Below are 18,422 nucleotides of genomic sequence, written 5' to 3'. Positions count from 1 at the left end.
CAGAATCATCCCCTTGAACCTCCTCTGGACTCTCTCCAATGACAACACATGCTTTCTGAGAGATGGGGCCCAAAACTGTAGACAATACTTCGAGAGCAGCCTAACTAGTGTCTTATAAAGGCTCAGCATTATCTCCTTGCTTTTATATTCTATTCCCCTTGAAATAAATGCCAACATTGCACTTGCCTTCTTTACCATAGATTGAACCTGTAAATTAACTTTTTGGCAGTCCTGCACGAGGACTCCTAAGTCCCTCTGCACATCTGAAGTTTGAACCTTCTCCCCATTAGTTAATAGTCCGCACTATTATTCTTTTTACCAAAATACATTTTCATACATTTCCTACTCTGTATTCCATCTGCCACTTTTTTGCTCATTCTTCCTATTTGTTAAGGTCCTGCTGCAATCGCATTGCTTCCTCAGCACTATCTACCCCCCTACCTACCTTCGTATAGTCCGCAAACTTTGCCACAAAGTCATCAATTCCATTGTCTAAATGATTGATGAATAACGTTTTACATGTTTGCAACTTACTGAAACCTTGATTACAGGCATCTGTACAGACATGCAATATAGCTCTCCACATTATTGTGAAATTGTAAGCGGTGAAGCTTTGTTTCACCATGAGTTATGTATTCTTATTGAGGGTATCTGATTATAGTGAACTAATGATAAACTAAGAGATTAAGCACTCAGTGGCCACTCTATTAGGTTCAGTTGTACATCTGCTCATTACAGCAAATATCTAAGCAGCCAATCGTGTGGCTGCAACTTGATGCATAAAAGCATACAGACATGATCAAGAACTTCAGTTGTTGCTCAGACCAAACAACAGAATGGGAAGAAATGTGATGTAACTGCTTTTGATTCGGAATGTTTGTTGGTGCCAGATGGGGTGGTTTGAGTATCTCAGAAACTACTGAGGTTTAGTTGTTGTTCAGACTAAACTTCAGAATGGGGAACCTGGCAGCATCAATGGAAAAGACATTTGACATTTTGGGTCAAGACTTGATGAAGATAGCAGACTTTGTCATCAACACATCGGTTATAATCAATACCTGTTCACAGCTTCAAGTCTGAGAGAAGTTTATTTATGCCGGGAGAGCACTAGTTCCTTTTTCAAAACTTTGTCAGTTCATCTTGGTCCAGAATATCCGTTTCCTTATCCTGAGACCATGTCCCTATTTCCAGATTCTACTATATGAGTAAAAATCTAATCAGCATCTAACTATGAATCTTGCCACAGTCACTACAGAACAAACATGTTCAATCTCTTCTCCCCTCATCTAAGGAATCAATCTTATGAATCTAAACTACAGTTTCCTACTTATCCTGGCAAATGTGTTCTCTCTGGAGTTCTACATAACTCCAGAAAGACCTCCTCCTGCATTCCCTTCTGAGAGAGACAAACAGCTTCCTTCCTAAGTGTTTGTATGCAAAACAAGATTCATCAATGCATTTACATTTACTACTTCTTTCTGTCTTAACAAAATTAGTTTTTCTAGTTTTCCCACCGAGGTCTCAAAGTCAATATTTCACTTTCAAAATTCTTGTCCATTTTGCTAACTGCAACTACCTGTCATTGCAGACTCCTTACATCCTCCTCATTGGCTTACCTTTCTAGTTAGCTTTGTATCATCAGTAAACGTGGAGACATTACACTTTACTTCTTCATTTTGGTCATTAATATAACTTACGAATGGATTATGGCCCAGCAAATGGTGCCTATTAATAGGCAGGAACAAAAAAAAACATTTGACTAACTAACAGTGTTTAACATTGTTCCATAAATGTTAAATGCTATGTTAAATGCTCTACATGTCAGCTGGGACAGCACAATTATGGAAGATCATAACTAATACTTCCACTATCACTACTGCCAACTGTTTTGGTTCCTAGGATTCAAGTTATTAGATTCAAGGAATGTGGTAGCTTTTAATCACTGTAGTTGCTCCAGTAATTTATTTTGGTGATAAGAATGATTTTCTGTGCCTCACCATCCTTTAAATCCGAACTCCTGACAATCTCTGCTACATTTACTATGCTGCAATGTAGTCAGCTATTTGCTTAACGCCTCTATTATTTTTTAATTTTTCCATCATTACATCTCTTCTATTTGCACCTAAGATTTATTTTTTCTGATTCGTTTCCTATTTGATAATCCATTTCTTTCTGATCTAGTGGTCTGTCATTTCTATAAGATACATGGCAGTTTGTTACCTCTTCCTAAAATGCTTCCAATCCTTGGGTTTAATTTGCTCCTTGACCACACTATGAGCATCTTCTTTTTATCTAATGGCATCCTCAACCTAATTGGCCATAGATGGATCAATATTTATGTGGAGTTTTGATTACTGCTTAGATTGGATGCTCATGAAGAATTCTGTAATATTTTGTGAAATTGGTGCTTATCTACTAGCAAACCTTTTAGTTTAATTTCCCAAACAATTTTACATATTTTCCTTTCTTAATCATAGAATGAGTTTTATGTTGATCTTTACTCCTTAATTGTTCCCCCTTCAAACTGAAACAACACAGTGACAATTTTCCATACGCACTCAGTGACCACTTTATGGGGTACCTCCTCTACCTAATAATGTGGCCACTGTGTGAACGTTTGTGGTCTTCTACTGGCTGTAACCCATCCACTTCAAGACTTGATGTGCTGTGTGTTCAGAGTTGCTCTTCTGCACACCGCTATTGTACCGTAGTTACTTTTGTTACGGTTGCCTTCCTATCAGCTTGAACCAGCCTGGGCCTTCTTCTCTGACCTTTCTCATTAACGAGGCATTTTTGCCCACCGAATTGCCATTCACTGGATTTCTTTTCAAATTTTTCACACTATTCTCTGTAAACTCTGGAGATTGCTGAGTGTGAAAATCCCAGGAGATCAGCAGTTTCTAAGATACTCAAACCACCTCGTCTGGTATCAACAATCGTTCTGTGGTCAAAGTCACTTAAATCACATTTCCCCATTCTGATCACAAGCAAGAGTAGGTCTGCAGATGCTGGAAATACACACACAACACACACAAAAAGCTGGAGGAACTCATCGGCCAGGTGGGACACATAGTGGAAGCGTGCATCAAGGAGCACAAGAGGTGTATCCGTTTGGGTTACCTGGAGAATTCAGCGATAGCAGAAAGTCGCATTTGACAGACAGACAGACATACCTTATTGATCCCAAGGGGAAATTGGGATTGGCTATAGGATTGACTTCAACAGCACAAAACTACTGTGCCATGCCAATGGCTTTTGGGACTGCCTAGTAAAGGAAGCCAGTGAAATAAAACTAGAGGAAAAGAATTTTAACAAAGACCAAGGTCTCACACTAAGTAAGAACAGGAGTTCAACTGTAAACAAGATGGGAGAGTGGAAACCTGTTTGGATGAGGATTAACCAATCAGGAGGGACGGAATACAGGGGTATAAAAACTGGACATACTCAGGCATCATCCCTGATGTTGCTGGGACTTGAGGACCTGAGTTATAGGGAAAGGTTGAATAAGATAGGATATTTTCCCTGGAGTATAGGAGAATGTGGTGAGACTTGATAGGGGCATACAAAATTATAAGGGGTATAGATAGGGTAAATGCAAGCTGGCTTTTTGTATCTAGGTTGGATGAGACTGGAACAAGAGGTCACAGGTTAAGGGTGAAAGGTGAAATATTTAAGGGAACCTAGAGTGAAACATCTTCACTTAGAGCAGGAATTCCCAACTTGGGGTCCACAGGCCCCTTGATTAATATTGAGGGGCGGGTCCGTGGCATAAAAAAAGTTGGGAACTGTTGACTTAGAGGATAGTGCAACTGTGGAACGAGTTGCCAGAGGAAGTGGTGGATGTGGGTTCCGTTGTGTCTGTACACAACTACATATCAATTAAATAAAAGCATACCCAAGGGAAATAGCTTTAACTGGTATATTCACATTGCAGTTGACGACAGAAAGAGAGCACAATGTGCATGTGTGGGCAACAGCGCATTCACAGACAACAGATCAATACGTAGTGCTAAGAGGGGGGGGGGGGGTATTGCTCAAAAAGCAATAGATCCCTACATTACAGGTTTGATTGCAACATTTTAGAGAAGTTGGATGAGTTCATGGATGGGAGAGTTATGGAGGCCTATGGTCAAGTTACAGTTGATGTTACTAGTCAGAATAACAGTTTGGCATGAATTAGATGGGCCAAAGAGCCTGCTTCTGCACTGACTCTAAATGCTGAATTCCTACTATTTAATCACTTACTGTACCAAATGGCAACTGATCCCGAGGCTCCAAGAATTCACCTTTATGAGAGCATCCATTTTACATTGGTTATCCTTTACAATTTCATTGGTTCAATGTAGATAAAAAATAGTGCAACATTGCTGCACTTTTATTTTCCATCTTAAATTACTCAGAGAGAAGGAATATTGATAAGATTACCAGAAAGGCTGTTCCTGGTGATCTGGTGTGTTCCTGTAAATAATTTTACTTTGTGGAAAAATACTAATCAGTCATGACATGACGTCTGTGTTATTGCTGCAGGTTAATCTCCATCATTAAGTTGTGCAATTGCTTTGCAGGGAGCCTTGGTCATGCCTATGTCAGTGATTCAGCAACTCCTCAGCCCCACATTGAGTACGAAGAAGAAGGTCCTTTTTACCAAGTACACAAGGAAAGTGATTTCATCTGTTTCTGTTCCACCACACCAGGTAACTAGGCACTTCATGAGTAAGTGTGTTTTGCAACAGCATGACTGAGTTCATTTCTGGGAACATTCTAACTTGGTTAGCCATTAAAGAAGGTAACAGAAAATTGAAGAGATTGGAACTGGCAGGAACCTTGTAGAAGTGACAGGGATCTGAGAGATTGGACCTGTTTGAAATCTTGTGTCCTTCAAAGCTTTGTTTCAATTTACCACAATTAGGAGGGGGAGAGGCTTGTTAGCAAAAGAGTAAATGCTTACACCTGTCATTAAAATAATATACTTGGCTCTTAACTCAAGTGCACAGAAAGTCTACCTTGCCACAATTTAAAGTAGAACAGCTGAGTTTTTTTTCTCTAGTGTTTCCTATTCAACATCACTTACAGATTATCTTAACAGGGACGTAGTATTGAAAAAAGACTTTTGCCAGTTGTCAGGGATTTTATTTCTTGTGACTCTAAAAAAGCTCTAAAAAGATTATAGTATTTTACATGTGGTTCAAAAGATAGCTTGTGTGGCCCCGAGATCAGTGTACCAACTCAGAAAATTGGGGTAATCACCACAAGTAGTTAGGTAGGGTAGATTATCACTTAGGAAATTCCCAGGCACACAGAGGATCACATTGTCCTCCCTTTCCTTTGTTTTTGCCGCGCATCCTTTGGAACTGCTCTGTAACCAGTGTGGAGCTGGTTCTTTAATCAACTGGATGGGGTGTTTACTGACACCTTCAACCTCTGCTTTGACAGTCTGAAGTACCCACCTATTTCAATCATATCAGTCACAAGAAGAATGTGGTAACCTGCCTGAATGACCATCTTGCAGCAGTGCTTATTGTACATCAGGGGTTCCCAACCTTTTTATGCCATGGTCCGGTACTGTTAACCAAGGGGTCCATGGATCCCAGGTTGGGATCCCGTGACTTACATCCACTTTAAAGAGGTGCATTGAGAGGTTGGTCTTGGGCATATCAACTCCTGCCTGAAGGATGAGTTGTATCTTCTCCAGTCTGGCTACCATAACAACAAATCAAAAGCAGGTGCCATTTCATTGGCTCTTCGCAGCTCGGGAACATCAGGACAATGAAGATACATACACCAGGATGTTCTTCATTGACTACAGCTCAGCATTCAACACTATCATCCCCTCGGAACTAATCACTACGTTCCAATACCTATGCCTCCATACCTCCTTGTGCAACTGGATCCTTGACTTCCTCACTTGCAGGACCCAGTTGGTATGGATTGGTAACAGCTCCTCCACAATCATTGTCAGCACTGGTGCACCACAACTGTGTGCTTAGCACCCTGATCTACTCAATTTATATTTAGGACTGTATGGCTAAGTACAGCTCTAATGCCATATTTAAGTTTGTGGATGACACCACTGTCATCAGACCACCCTGTGCATCAATGACAGTGACACCTGTCTTCCTGATGGGCTGAAAATCTTCTGTGCACGTTTTGATGCACTGAATACTGTGCTGGCAAGAAAGACTCCCCCTCCCACCATGGTGCAGGCACTCTGTCAGGCTGGAGAATGCTGTGAGGAGGATCCTGGCCAGGATTAACCCACGTAAGGCTGTGGGGTCTGACCACATACCCAGCCGTGTGCCCAGAGACTGTGCAGCCCAGCTAGCAGATGTTTTCACTGACATCTTTAACATCTCCCTGAATCAAACCGCTATCCCTGCAGGCTCACCTCGACTACCATCATCCCAGTGCCCACAAGTCAAAATCAAGAAAACGGGGGTCGCAGGAGTTTCTGAGTATGTTTGCTGTTTTAATGAAATATTTCTAAAATATATAAATAAAAAAGAAGTTAAAATATAATTTAATTGGAACCCTAAATGAAAGTATTGGGAAAATATGGCAAATTAGGCAGCAAAACAGCTTAGCTTGTGTGTGTGTGTAGGGGGTGGAAGGCAGCACGTCAGTCATTATCTCTGCTCCTGCAAGACCACGCACAATTCACCATTCACACCCTTACAGGCAGCCCCCTGAACCCTGCTCCACATCCACCCCCAAATCACTGATTCGACAGTGAGCGGACGGGCGTGACCCTGCAACGTGGTCCACCAGCTATGGTTATGTTATTATCGATAATTACATGTTTGCTGAGAAGCATCTATATCTAATTCTAACTGAAAGACTGCCAGAGGTTGCCAGGTTTTCTGTAACAAAACCCTTATCAGAAAGTGACTAATATAGAAAGCCTGGCATAACCCATGTTGTAATAATCTATTTCAAACAGCTATGAGTATTGCAAGCCTACTGAGAATTGGGTGGGGCTGCCTGCAGCAAGTGTGAAGCAGGAGGCTTCTTCTGTCTGCCTTCCTTACCTGCGTGTGTTATGATACTTATAAAACGTGACATGAAGGCTGCACCTATTGCAGTGGAGTCCTCTGCCAGAAACGACGAAACTGCAGAAAGGAGAGAACACGTGTAGTCACTATCTAACGCTACAACTTCTGTTAAATCCCTGACACATCATATTTTGAATTATTTTATTTTTAGTGATCATATTTTGATACTCATTATACTTAGTGAGTACACACTGTTTATTGCCAAATAGAATTTGCATATATAATAGCATTAAAAATATTTATCTCATGTATCTGATAACTGCCTAAAAAACTAGTTTTATTTTTAGATGTATATTCAATCGATTTGCAGGAAAAACTTCTTAACTTGCGGTTGTGCAACTAGTTGTTTTTCCACATCATCCGACACTTCCATCAACACGTCTTGATGCTGATGACTTGCTCAAGGGAATGGCTTGAATAGTGTCATATGCACTCTCATTCATAACAGTAAAAATTACGAAAGAAACTGTAGACAGGAAATATAATGGCTTGTACAACTGATGGTGCTACTTCAACGGTAGGAAGATACAGAACATTCTTTGCTCGTTTAGCAATGCTATGCCTGACATTTCTTTGCATATAATGTGTCATTCACCATCAGCATTTGGTTGCAAAAAAATTGAGGGGACGTTTGCACAACGCCCTTGCTCCTGTAATAATGCCTGACAGCTTCATCAAATCAAATGCACTTGAAGATCATCTTCTTCGACAATTTTGTGAGGAAAGCTAAGAAGATTTTGAATGGCCATTAAACCTGATGAGGTCTGATGGTTATCTGAAGGCAATTGTCTTGGTCGTTTTGTTGCACTTTAGGATAGTATTGTAGCCTCTCTAAATGATAAGCTGCTTGGAGAGCAAATTGTTACCTGTTGGATATATTTGAAAACAAATTTATTAAACAAACAGTTTCAAGGAAAAAACTGCAATCTCGTATCATGCAAAAAGGCTATTACTGCTTTCCTTGGAAAACTCAAACTGTTCAGCAGCGATATTGGTTGTCTCAAATTTATGCAGTTTTCTTCACTGGCCACTCCTAAAATAGATTTGCAAGATGCTGAACTGATTGTACATCTGGACCATTTGAAACACTGATGTGGAATTTCAGTTCAGAGACTTGCTGGAGATGCATCTTCCCGACTAGGTGGTTGATCCATCTGGGGTCAATGTGAATGATGTTGACACCACATTGCAAGTACAACTTACTGAGCTGCAGAGTGATGTTACAGCTCAAGCAAAATCCAAACACTGCAAGCAACATTTCTGGATAACTCGTGATGTTCAAAATAAGTTACCACAGCTTTGGGAGAAAGCAGGATTGTTTTATATGGGATTTCCCACCTCTTATCCAGCTGAATGTGGTTTTAGTCAAGCTCTTCACCTGCTATCAAAAACTCTTAACTGTGGTGATGTTGTGAAAAGAGGTGATCTTTGATTATCTTTAACCAAGTTGCAACCAAAAACTCGCTGGATTACATCAGTCACAAGGATCTCTCAAAATACCCAAAGTAACAGTAATAAGTGCTTTTTGTTGCTGGTTGGAAAAATATTATGTGTATTATAAATAAAACATCCTATTCAGAGCTTTGAAACAGTTTTACTTTCTTATGCATCGGTAAAATTATATTTAACATATGGTAATACCTATAACCTGTTAAAACATTAATATTGACTGTATACAGTTTTAGAATAATTACTACCATTGACCATATAAAACTTTAACAACTAATAGAGACTAAGGAGGGTTGGGGCCACAGACGTAAATGAAAGTCACAAGGTGGCTATGAGCAGGGAAAGGTGGAGAACCACTAATTGATGGTGATACACAGATACATTGATAAGAAAATTACCACCAACTTTAAGCTCTGGCTTTCTTCCCAGCAGGGAATGCAGCAATCCTACAGCGTTATGTAAGTTCTCACCCAGCTTGTGACAGAGCACATAGTTCTTGTCTTAGCGGTGTAAAAAGCGTTGTGCTGCTTTTAAGTGTATCCTTGTACTATTATTTTTGTAAGGGATCTGACTGTGCCTCTCAGACCACCTCATCATGCCCTTTGCACCGTATTTGTTCACTTGCACTAGACTTTCTCTGTAACTATAACACTGTATTGTGCATTCTATTATTGTTTTCCCTTTGTGCCACCCTGATATACTTATGTGAGGAATTATCTGTCTGGATGACATGTAAACTAAGCCTATTGCATGGTAGATATGACAATAATAGCTCATTACCAATTAGCACAATTAAATCCAAGTTCACATATATTTTACTTTTTAAATAATTGAGTTTAATGTACAGTAAACTGCTAAACTGAATATTATTCAATTAATTTTGGTTATCAGGAAAAAAAAAGTTTACTTTTAATGCTATACTGTTATCTCAGGAAACCTGGATAAATTCTGAAAGTACATGACATATATTCCATTATGTGTATCAAAGGAGAATTTTGGTGACCTTGCATTATAAGCTGGCAACCGAGTGATTTTACTGTTGTTCTGCTGCTCATCAATCATCTAATCAACTGGCACTGTCCGTAAGCTGGTTCATTGTTGTGGCTTCTTTGCCTCTGACGGCTGACAGAAATTCTCCTTTTTCAGTACTAACACTGATGATCTTGTCTCTGCAGACAGCGTGGCCCTTAGGCATCCTGAGAAGGGAAGCATATTCATCCAGAACTTGATTGACGTTATGAGGCAAAACGCAAGCAACGATCATATTGAGGAGCTGTTCTTCAAGGTAAGAGAGGACGAATAGCTGTTGCAGGGATTATTGAGATCATTGTGGGATGGGAAGTGACAAGGTAATTGCTTCATAGGCTCCAGCAACACTACTCCTTTGAACTAACCACCAGCCAGGAAGCAGGTGGTATCGTTATTTTCAATTTGTTCTTCCCCCTGGAATATGCCTGGGCAATCCACAGCATTTTTCAGTTCATTCTCCTGCCACAAGCAGAATCAAAGAGTGAGAGAGAAGTGAAGACCTATTATGCATTACAGCATGTTTCCTTGCCTGAGCTCCTCTTAGAATATTTTCAAACCCATCACCTGCAAATTCCAATCTTCAAATGTAATCCCTCCAAAATCCAATTCTGGAATCTTAATAATGAATGCAATTGATTAAAGATTACGGGTCTCCCTTGATTTATGAATGTTTGATTCATAGATCTACTTCAGTTTTCATATTCTTGATGATACGGAGAGGCCATTCAACCCATCAAACCCATGCTGGATCTCAGAACATTGCCATTTGTCCCAGCTCCTGTTATTTTCCTGTAACTTCTCTTGCATGTTCTTTAATTCTCTCCTAATTATCTTGCTATTCACGGGAGAAATTAACAGTATATCTGCCAGTTAACCTACCAGTTCATTCTGGTACACCAGGGGAAACAGATATGGTCACAGTGAGAAAATGTAAATCCAAACAGATAAGGCAGGAAGTAAGATCAAACCCACATTGTTAGTGCTACATGACAGTGCACAAACAGCTGCACATTGTGCCATACAATTGACTTATTAAGGTACAATACATATCCACTATTTATAAAAGCAGCCACTTTAAGAAAGGTCACTGTTTAACTGATGGCTGCTCCAGAGTACATTGCTTTTACAGTAGACCGTTGACTTAAATATATATTAAATAAGCCACAGATGATTGATATAATTGACTGTGGACACAGAAATAAAATTTAATTGGGTGTGGAGCAATGTTACTCCAGGAAATGAATCACATGCTACAAAGAGCAGGTACATAATCAGGAGGAAATTGAAAAAAAGATTAAGAGTGTAGTTAGGAGACCAGAATCAATTGCAAGTGCCTTGAGTTTGATGAGGAAAGATGCATGTTTGTAAGGAAAGAATATAAAGGGACAATGTATCTTCTGAAAGTGGTTTGAGCATTTCAAGAAATATACCAATCTGCTTAATTATTTTTCTAGTTGAAGAGATGGAGTGTGTGAGAGGAGAACTTTTCCAAAAGTATTGAAACAAATGATTGATGATAGTAGCTACTCTCCTAAGCAAGTGCTTAGTGTGGATGAGATGCTGCCTGTTTGGAAGAGGATACCCTCGCACACATTTATCTCCAGGGATGAGAAACTACTTCAGGCTTCAAAGCTGCCAAAGTTCAACTTGTTTTTCTCCTTGGAGCCATTGCTGAAATTTTAAGCCTCTCTTAATTTACCATTCCTAACCAGAGAGCTCTAAATGAGAACTCAAAGGCCATCCTTCTAGTTATGTAGCAATCAAACCAAAGAACCTGGGTGTCAGTGCTAGTTTACCAAGATGATCCTACTTTGATTCTCTTCCCACGCTTCTCCAAGCAATATTGCATAAGGAAAAACCTTGGCAACAAAGTCCTGTTCGTTGTCAACAAACAAAATGTCATCAAGTTAACATTAAAAACATGACTAACAACATCTAGGTTGCATTGTCGCCACTTAATGCCATTCCATTGTTACTACCCATGTGTATCAGATGCTGTAGTTGTGTTTCAGGTTTGCTGTGTCTTTTGAGTATGAGGCATGCATTTTGGAGTCAAGTGGCAATGACCAAACCAGAACTAGATTGTCATTGACTGTGTCAGTGCCTCTAGTGATTATATATGATGTAGATTATGGCCAGAGTCTGCATGACTTCCATGAATTTAGGAATCTGAAAATCTCCAAGAAGTCTGATCAAGTTGACACATAGGGCAGGATTTGAGGACGCAGACAAGGATGACATAGAAACATTTCTGGAATTGCCTGGTGGCAGAGGAGTTACTGGTGTTACATGGTGATGGGCTCAAAAGCAATCTTCTAGAACTTGATGTCACCGAGGAGCAAACAGCCACAGTGTAGAACCACTGCCATCAAAACACGTCAGAATGAAAAGGCTTCCAGAGACAAGCTGTCAACTTCAAAGGCAAACATTCCAATATGGTGAGCAGCATAAGATGTGGCCACATGATTGAAGATGCTCTGCTTTGACATTAGGTCCTTATGAGAAGAGAAAGATAAGAACTACTATACTCTGAATTTCAATAATACCTTCCCTAAGACTTGTTCATCATCCACCAGGAACTGGAAAGAACCATCACCTTCAATATGAAAGTTCCATCAAGCTCAGATTCACCAGCATCACCTTTACCTGAACACCAGTGACAACACTGCCTCTTGCCTTCCCTGCTCCCTCCTGGGCTTAGAATGCTACCATGAACTAATAATGAGTTAATAACTCATCTCCTTCTACCTTAGGCCATGAACTTATCATTCACCCTGATGAGTTATTAACTTCAAACTTTCTGCATAATTACTCAATGAGTTGACCTGCATGTGCATGTAATGAACGCTGTATAATTCATCTCCTTGTACCTTAGGCCACAAACTTATCAATCACCCCTGCTGTGGATACTTTCGGCACGTCCAAAATCCGTATGCTCCACAGCCGCTGCACTAAGTGTGTAAATGTAGGAGGGGACTATGTTGAAAAATAAATGTGCTAGGTTTTCTAAAATTGAATCCTTCTACCTTAGGCCACGAACTTATCAATCATCCCTCGTATCTTTCCTGCAATACCGTGGGCTCTTAACTTGTTTTGCAGCCTCATGCGTTGCACCTTGTCAAGGGCCTTCTGGAAACCCAAGTAAATAACATCCACTGACTCTCCTTTGTCTATCCTGCCTGTTATTTCCTCAAAGAATACCAACAGATTTGGCAGGTGAGATCGCCAAGAAAACAAGCTGAATTCAGCCTCTGGCTTTAGAGACATCAGCCTTAGGTCTTACTCCATTCCTGTTCACTTTCTGTATCTGCCTTTCATTTCACACCCCTCCTCAGTCCATTAATCACCTCAAAATCCATTTTTGCCACTCTCCTTCTCTCCATACTGGCCACCTTGTGTCTCCACTCTCAGTCCTGATGCAAGGTTTTGACCTGAAATGTCAACATCTTCGTTCCTTCCTCAAATGCTGCATGACTCACGGTGTTCCACCAGCCCAAATACCAGCATCTGCAGTCCCTGGTGCCTTACTATCTGCCCTGTTTGTGTCTCTCATAGTTTTTTTTTTATATCTCTTAGTTCCCACCTCCCACCACTCAGCCTTGCTTTATCCAAAGAAGTCAACCAGTTTCTCCTCATAAATGAAACATATTATTGGTGCATACCCTCCCTTTTTCAGTGAAAACCTGCTGCCAGCTTATAAATTTAGAGCCAACAACCTGTCTCTTAATGTGAACAAAACAAAACAGATAGTTGTTGACTTCAGGAGGGCACGGAGCAACCACTCCCCGGTGAATATCGACGGCTCCTCGGTAGAGATGGTAAAGAACACCAAATTTCTTGGTGTTCACCTGATGGAGAATCTCACCTGGTCCCTCAACACCAGCTCCATAGCAAAAGGCTCCGAAGCATTCGGGCTCTCACTACCAGACTATGTAACAGTTTCTTCCCCCAAGCCATCAGACTACTCAAAACCCAGAGACGGGACTGACATCAATTTATTGCCCTCTCCTGTGCCTATTGTCTTGCTTATTATTTATTGTAATGCCTGCACTGTTTTTGTGCACTTTATGCAGTCCTGGGTAGGTCTGTAGACGAGTGTAGCTTTCTCTGTGTTGTTTTTTTTTATTATGTAGTTTAGTCTAGTTTTTTGTACTGTGTCATGTAAACCATGGTCCTGAAAAATGTTGTCTCATTTTTACTATGCACTGTACCAGTCGAAATGACAATTTTACTTGACTTGACTTGAGACTTGCTGCCTTACTGTCTGGAGTGGATACCAGAACTGTACATGACACACACAGTAGCCTTCATATGCAGTTAGTAAAATTGCTTAAAGAACTTTCGCATTCAAAATATTTTTTAAATAATTGAAGTTTACTGCAGAATTCAACTCCTGTAGACTGCTATTCTAATAGGCTAAAATATAGTTCGTATCTCCCTGTACATCCATTTTTAGTTTTACTCTGACAGTGCGTTGTGGAGAGTGAGCAAAGGAGCAACAGAAAGGAAGGGGCAAGTACCCTGTGTGAGAAAAGGGAAATATTAGCAAAAATAATGAAAGCTGTAGGGAGTATGTGACTGAGATACTGAATGATTAGGAATGTATATCCTGGTGCCGTGCTAAGCTTGTGTTGTGGATTCATGGGCACCACTGACAATGTTAGGACCTTTTGCTGTAAATCTCATTTAGTAACTGGAACTTCTCCTTTTTTACCCCCCCCCCCCCCCCCCAGGTGCAGCAGTCCTTCATGGAATTTACCAGACAACTGCCTGTGAAGGAGAGAGGCACACTGATGAAGAAATTCTACCTGTTCCCTGGTTTTTGACACCTTGGTTCCCAGAAGTGAACCAACCCCGAAATCCAGAGCACTGTGTTATAGAAATCAAAGCTCAGCTGAGTTACTTCTGCAGTAGAATATCAGAATATACATTGGAGATTATTTTGAAGTATTCCTTAGGATGTATGTTGATGGGCTGGGAAAGAGCGGGTGGTTATCTCCACCCGGCAAGGTGAAAGGTATCTGTGGTACCTAGATACCTGATGCCTGTTTGCTTCTGATCATGTTAAATTAATTGGGGGCTTTTAATTTGCTTTGATTGATTGCATATTACTTCAGATAGTCTCAAGGAGAGCAAAGTGAACTAGTCCTCTGCATTTTGTACAATTTTCAATTCTCACTGCATCGGCAGTGAAGCTAGAGCTCAGTTCTTCAGCCTGTCCAGGAGGCCAAAGGCCACCATTGCTGTCGATCCACACTCTCTGAAGAACTATATATCTTTTTCTTTTTACAATATTTTTATTCAGAAGTAAAAAAATTTACAGAGTGCAACACATAGATACATCTCAACATAACTTGTGTACATTCATACATTGTAATAAAATTGATCAAAATGTTATAGCATAACACATAAAGGTATACCACTCTGTAATCAAAAATTTAAAGATAGGTTATACATCATAAAAGAAAATTTTTTATATATATAAAAAAAGTCAACCCCCTACCAACTACCAAAGAAAAAAGCTGATGGATGACAATGGATAATTAGAAAAAAAAACATATTCACTTAAGAAGAGAAGATAAAAATATACACAAAAGTCTGTGCACTGTTAAACTTTATAGCTTGGAAAAGTAATTTAGGAAAGGTCCCCAAATATCATAAAAAGATTGTTTCGAATTTAAGACTGAGCAGCGGATCTTTTCTAAATTTAAATACGACATAATATCACGTAGCCATTGAAGATGTGTAGGAGGGGTAGACTCCTTCCATTTAAGCAAGATTGCTCTTCTTGCTAAAAGAAAGGTAAAAACTAAAACCTGTAGGTTAGGAGTATTTAAAGTTATATCTTAGACAATGGACAATAGGTGCAGAAGTAGACCATTGGGCCCTTCGAGCCTGCACCGCCATTTTGAGATCATGGCTGATCATCTACTATCAATACCTGGTTCCTGCCTTGTCACCATATTCCTTGATTCCCCTATCCATAAGATACTTATCTAGCTCCTTCTTGAAAGCATCCAGAGAATTGGCCTCCACTACCTTCCGAGGCAGTGCATTCCAGACCCCCACAATTCTCTGGAAGAAGAAATTTTTCCTTAACTCTGTCCTAAATGACCTACCTCTTATTCTCAAACCATGCCCTCTGGTACTGGACTCTCCCAGCATCTGGAACATATTTCCTGCCTCTATCTTGTCCAATCCCTTAATAATCTTATATGTTTCAATCAGATCCTCTCTCAATCTGCTTAATTCCAGCGTGTACCAGCCCCAGTCTCTCTAACCTCTCTGCGTAAGACAGTCCAGACATCCCAGGAATTAACCTCGTGAATCTACGCTGCAATTCCTCCACAGCCAGGATGTCCTTCCTTAACCCTGGAGACCAAAACTGTACACAATACTCCAGGTGTGGTCTCACCAGGGCTCTGTACAAATGCAAGAGGATTTCCTTGCTCTTGTACTCAATTCCCTTTGTAATAAAGTCCAACACTCCATTAGCCTTCTTCACTGCCTGCTGCACTTGCTCATTCACCTTCAGTGACTGATGAACAAGGACTCCTAGATCTCTTTGTATTTCTCCCTTACCTAACTCTACACTGTTCAGATAATAATCTGCCTTCCTGTTCTTACTCCCAAAGTGGATAACCTCACACTTATTCACATTAAACGTCATTTGCCAAGTATCTGCCCACTCACCCAGCCTATTCAAGTCAGCCTGAATTCTCCTAACATCCTCATCACGTCACACTGCCACCCAGCGTAGTATCATCAGCAAATTTGCTGATGTTATTCTCAATGCCTTCACCTAAATCGTTGACATAAATTGTAAACAGCTGTGGTCCCAATACCGAAACCTGTGGCACCCCACTAGTCACCACCTGCCATTCTGAGAAACACCCATTCACTGCTACCCTTTGCTTTCTATCTGTCAACCAGTTTTCTATCCATGTCAATGTCTTCCCCCCAATGCCCTGAGCTATGATTTTACCCACCAAACTCCTATGTGGGACCTTATCAAATGCCTTCTGAAAATCGAGGTACACTACATCCACTGGATCTCCCCCGTCTAACTTCCTGGTTACATCCTCGAAAAACTCCAACAGATTAGTCAAGCATGATTTACCCTTGGTAAATCCATGCTGGCTCAGCCCAATCCTATCACTGCTATCTAGATATGCCACTATTTCATCTTTAATAATGGACTCTAGCATCTTCCCCACCACTGATGTCAGGCTGACAGGTCGATAGTTCTCTGTTTTCTACCTCCCTCCTTTCTTAAAAAGTGCGATAACATTAGCCATTCTCCAATCCTCAGGAACTGATGCTGAATCTAAGGAACATTGGAAAATGATTACCAATGCATCTGCAATTTCCAGGGCCACCTCCTTTAGTACCCTAGGATGCAGACCATCTGGACCTGGGGATTTGTCAGCCTTCAGTCCCATCAGTCTTCTCATAACTGTTTCTTTCCTAATGTCAATCTGTTTCATTTCCTCTGTTACTTTATGTCCTTGGCCCATCCATACATCTGGGAGATTGCTTGTGTCTTCCTTAGTGAAAACAGATCTAAAGTACTCATTAAATTCTTCTGCCATTTCTCTGTTTCCCATAACAATTTCACCCAATTCATTCTTCAAGGGCCCAGCATTGTTCTTAACTATCTTCTTTCTCTTCACATACCTAAAAAAGCTTTTGCTATCTTCCTTTATATTCCCAGCTAGCTTGTGTTCATTTTTCTCCCTGTATTGCCTTTTTAGTTAAGTTCTGGTGTTCCTTAAAAACTTCCCAATCATCTGTCCTCCCACTCACCTTAGCTCTGTCATACTTCCTTTTTTTTAATGCTATGCAATCTCCGACTTCCTTTGTCAACCATTGTGGCCCCTTTCCCCCCTTTGAATCTTTCCTTCTCTGGGGGGGTGAACTGATTTTGCACCTTGTGCAAATCTTCATTTGCAATAATACCAAACAAGGCAGTAAGGGGATTTGGGTCAAATTGGACCCCAAACATGAGGTGCTAGCTTTAAAAACATTCGTACTGACCTTTATGAGGATATTTGTGCCGGTAGTCATTGTTCCTTGTTTATTTTCATTTAATGTTCACTTATTTCCTCTTGTAGCTTTGTGATCTTCGCTGCTGTCACTCAGGCTCATGCAGACTGCCCCCACCCCACTCCTTCACATGCCAGCTGTTCCTTGCCTACATTCAGCAAAATGCACAACACATTCCAGCCAACAGAAATGCTCAATTTAAGAACTCTAAGGTGGCATTCACAGTGCCTGTTGCCTGAAAAACTTGAAAGGTATTTATTCCTTCGCATAAAATTCCACCTTGTGCAGTCCAGCGTGACATAGGTGCAGGCGTGCGTCATTCAGCAACTCATACCTTCTCAAAGACCACAAGCTCAAAGAGAGTAATGGTAAGGGTTCAAGCAAGAGAAAATCTGCAGACGCCAGAAATCCAAAGCAACACACACAAAACGCTGGAGTAATTCAGCAGGCCGGGCAGCATCTATGGAAAAGAGTAAACAGTTGACGGTTCGGGGCGGAGACCCTTCCAAATCAGTGAGAGGGTTTCACTAAACAGTTGAAGGGAAATTTAAAAAAATTTCTTCAGGATAGGCATCCCTGGAAGAAACTTCGCAGAGTAGTAGTAGTAATAGTAGCACAAACACAAGAATACCTGCAGATGCTGGAAAACACAAAGCAACTCACTCAAAAAGGGTCTCGACCCGAAACATCGACTGGTTTCTCTTTTCCACAGATGCTGCCTAGCCAAAAGAGTTCACACAATTGGTTATTGGGAGGAGAGTATTTCCTCGGGACATAGAAAGAGGCCATTCAATCCATTGAATCCACACTGGGTCTCAATTTGACCTATTATCCCATTTTCTCTCTCCC

At 40.6% G+C, this 18,422-nt stretch overlaps 1 protein-coding gene and 1 long non-coding RNA gene across 5 annotated transcripts in view; one reads left to right on the top strand and one right to left on the bottom strand.

Moving 5' to 3' along the window:
- LOC132395934 (uncharacterized) overlaps positions 1-17,695 on the bottom strand; it is a 39,816-nt gene extending 22,121 nt beyond the window's left edge. Inside the window, exons 1-2 of the long non-coding RNA XR_009512791.1 lie at positions 17,565-17,695; positions 7,026-7,106 (exon numbers count right to left, since the gene is read on the bottom strand). This is a non-coding gene — a long non-coding RNA (uncharacterized LOC132395934). The remainder of the gene's footprint in view (positions 1-7,025; positions 7,107-17,564) is intronic.
- The window catches only part of LOC132395933 (caspase-1-like), a 44,139-nt gene extending 25,923 nt beyond the window's left edge, over positions 1-18,216 (top strand). For 3 of the 4 annotated variants that reach the window (XM_059973140.1, XM_059973141.1, XM_059973142.1), the window contains 3 exons: positions 4,566-4,694; positions 9,674-9,783; positions 14,261-18,216. In XM_059973140.1, coding sequence (XP_059829123.1) covers positions 4,566-4,694; positions 9,674-9,783; positions 14,261-14,353 — 332 coding nt within the window. In that variant the 3' untranslated portion in view covers positions 14,354-18,216. Of the gene's footprint in view, positions 1-4,565; positions 4,695-7,359; positions 8,637-9,673; positions 9,784-14,260 lie in introns of those variants that run through there. The other variant, XM_059973143.1, reaches the window with a different exon arrangement.
- The last annotated feature ends 206 nt before the right edge of the window (positions 18,217-18,422 follow it).

Source organism: Hypanus sabinus, chromosome 6 (assembly GCF_030144855.1).
Source record: "Hypanus sabinus isolate sHypSab1 chromosome 6, sHypSab1.hap1, whole genome shotgun sequence".
In the NCBI taxonomy this organism is placed as follows: Eukaryota; Metazoa; Chordata; class Chondrichthyes; order Myliobatiformes; family Dasyatidae; genus Hypanus; species Hypanus sabinus.
Note: the sequence above shows the minus strand (reverse complement) of the source record. Positions and strands in the feature narration are given on the sequence as shown.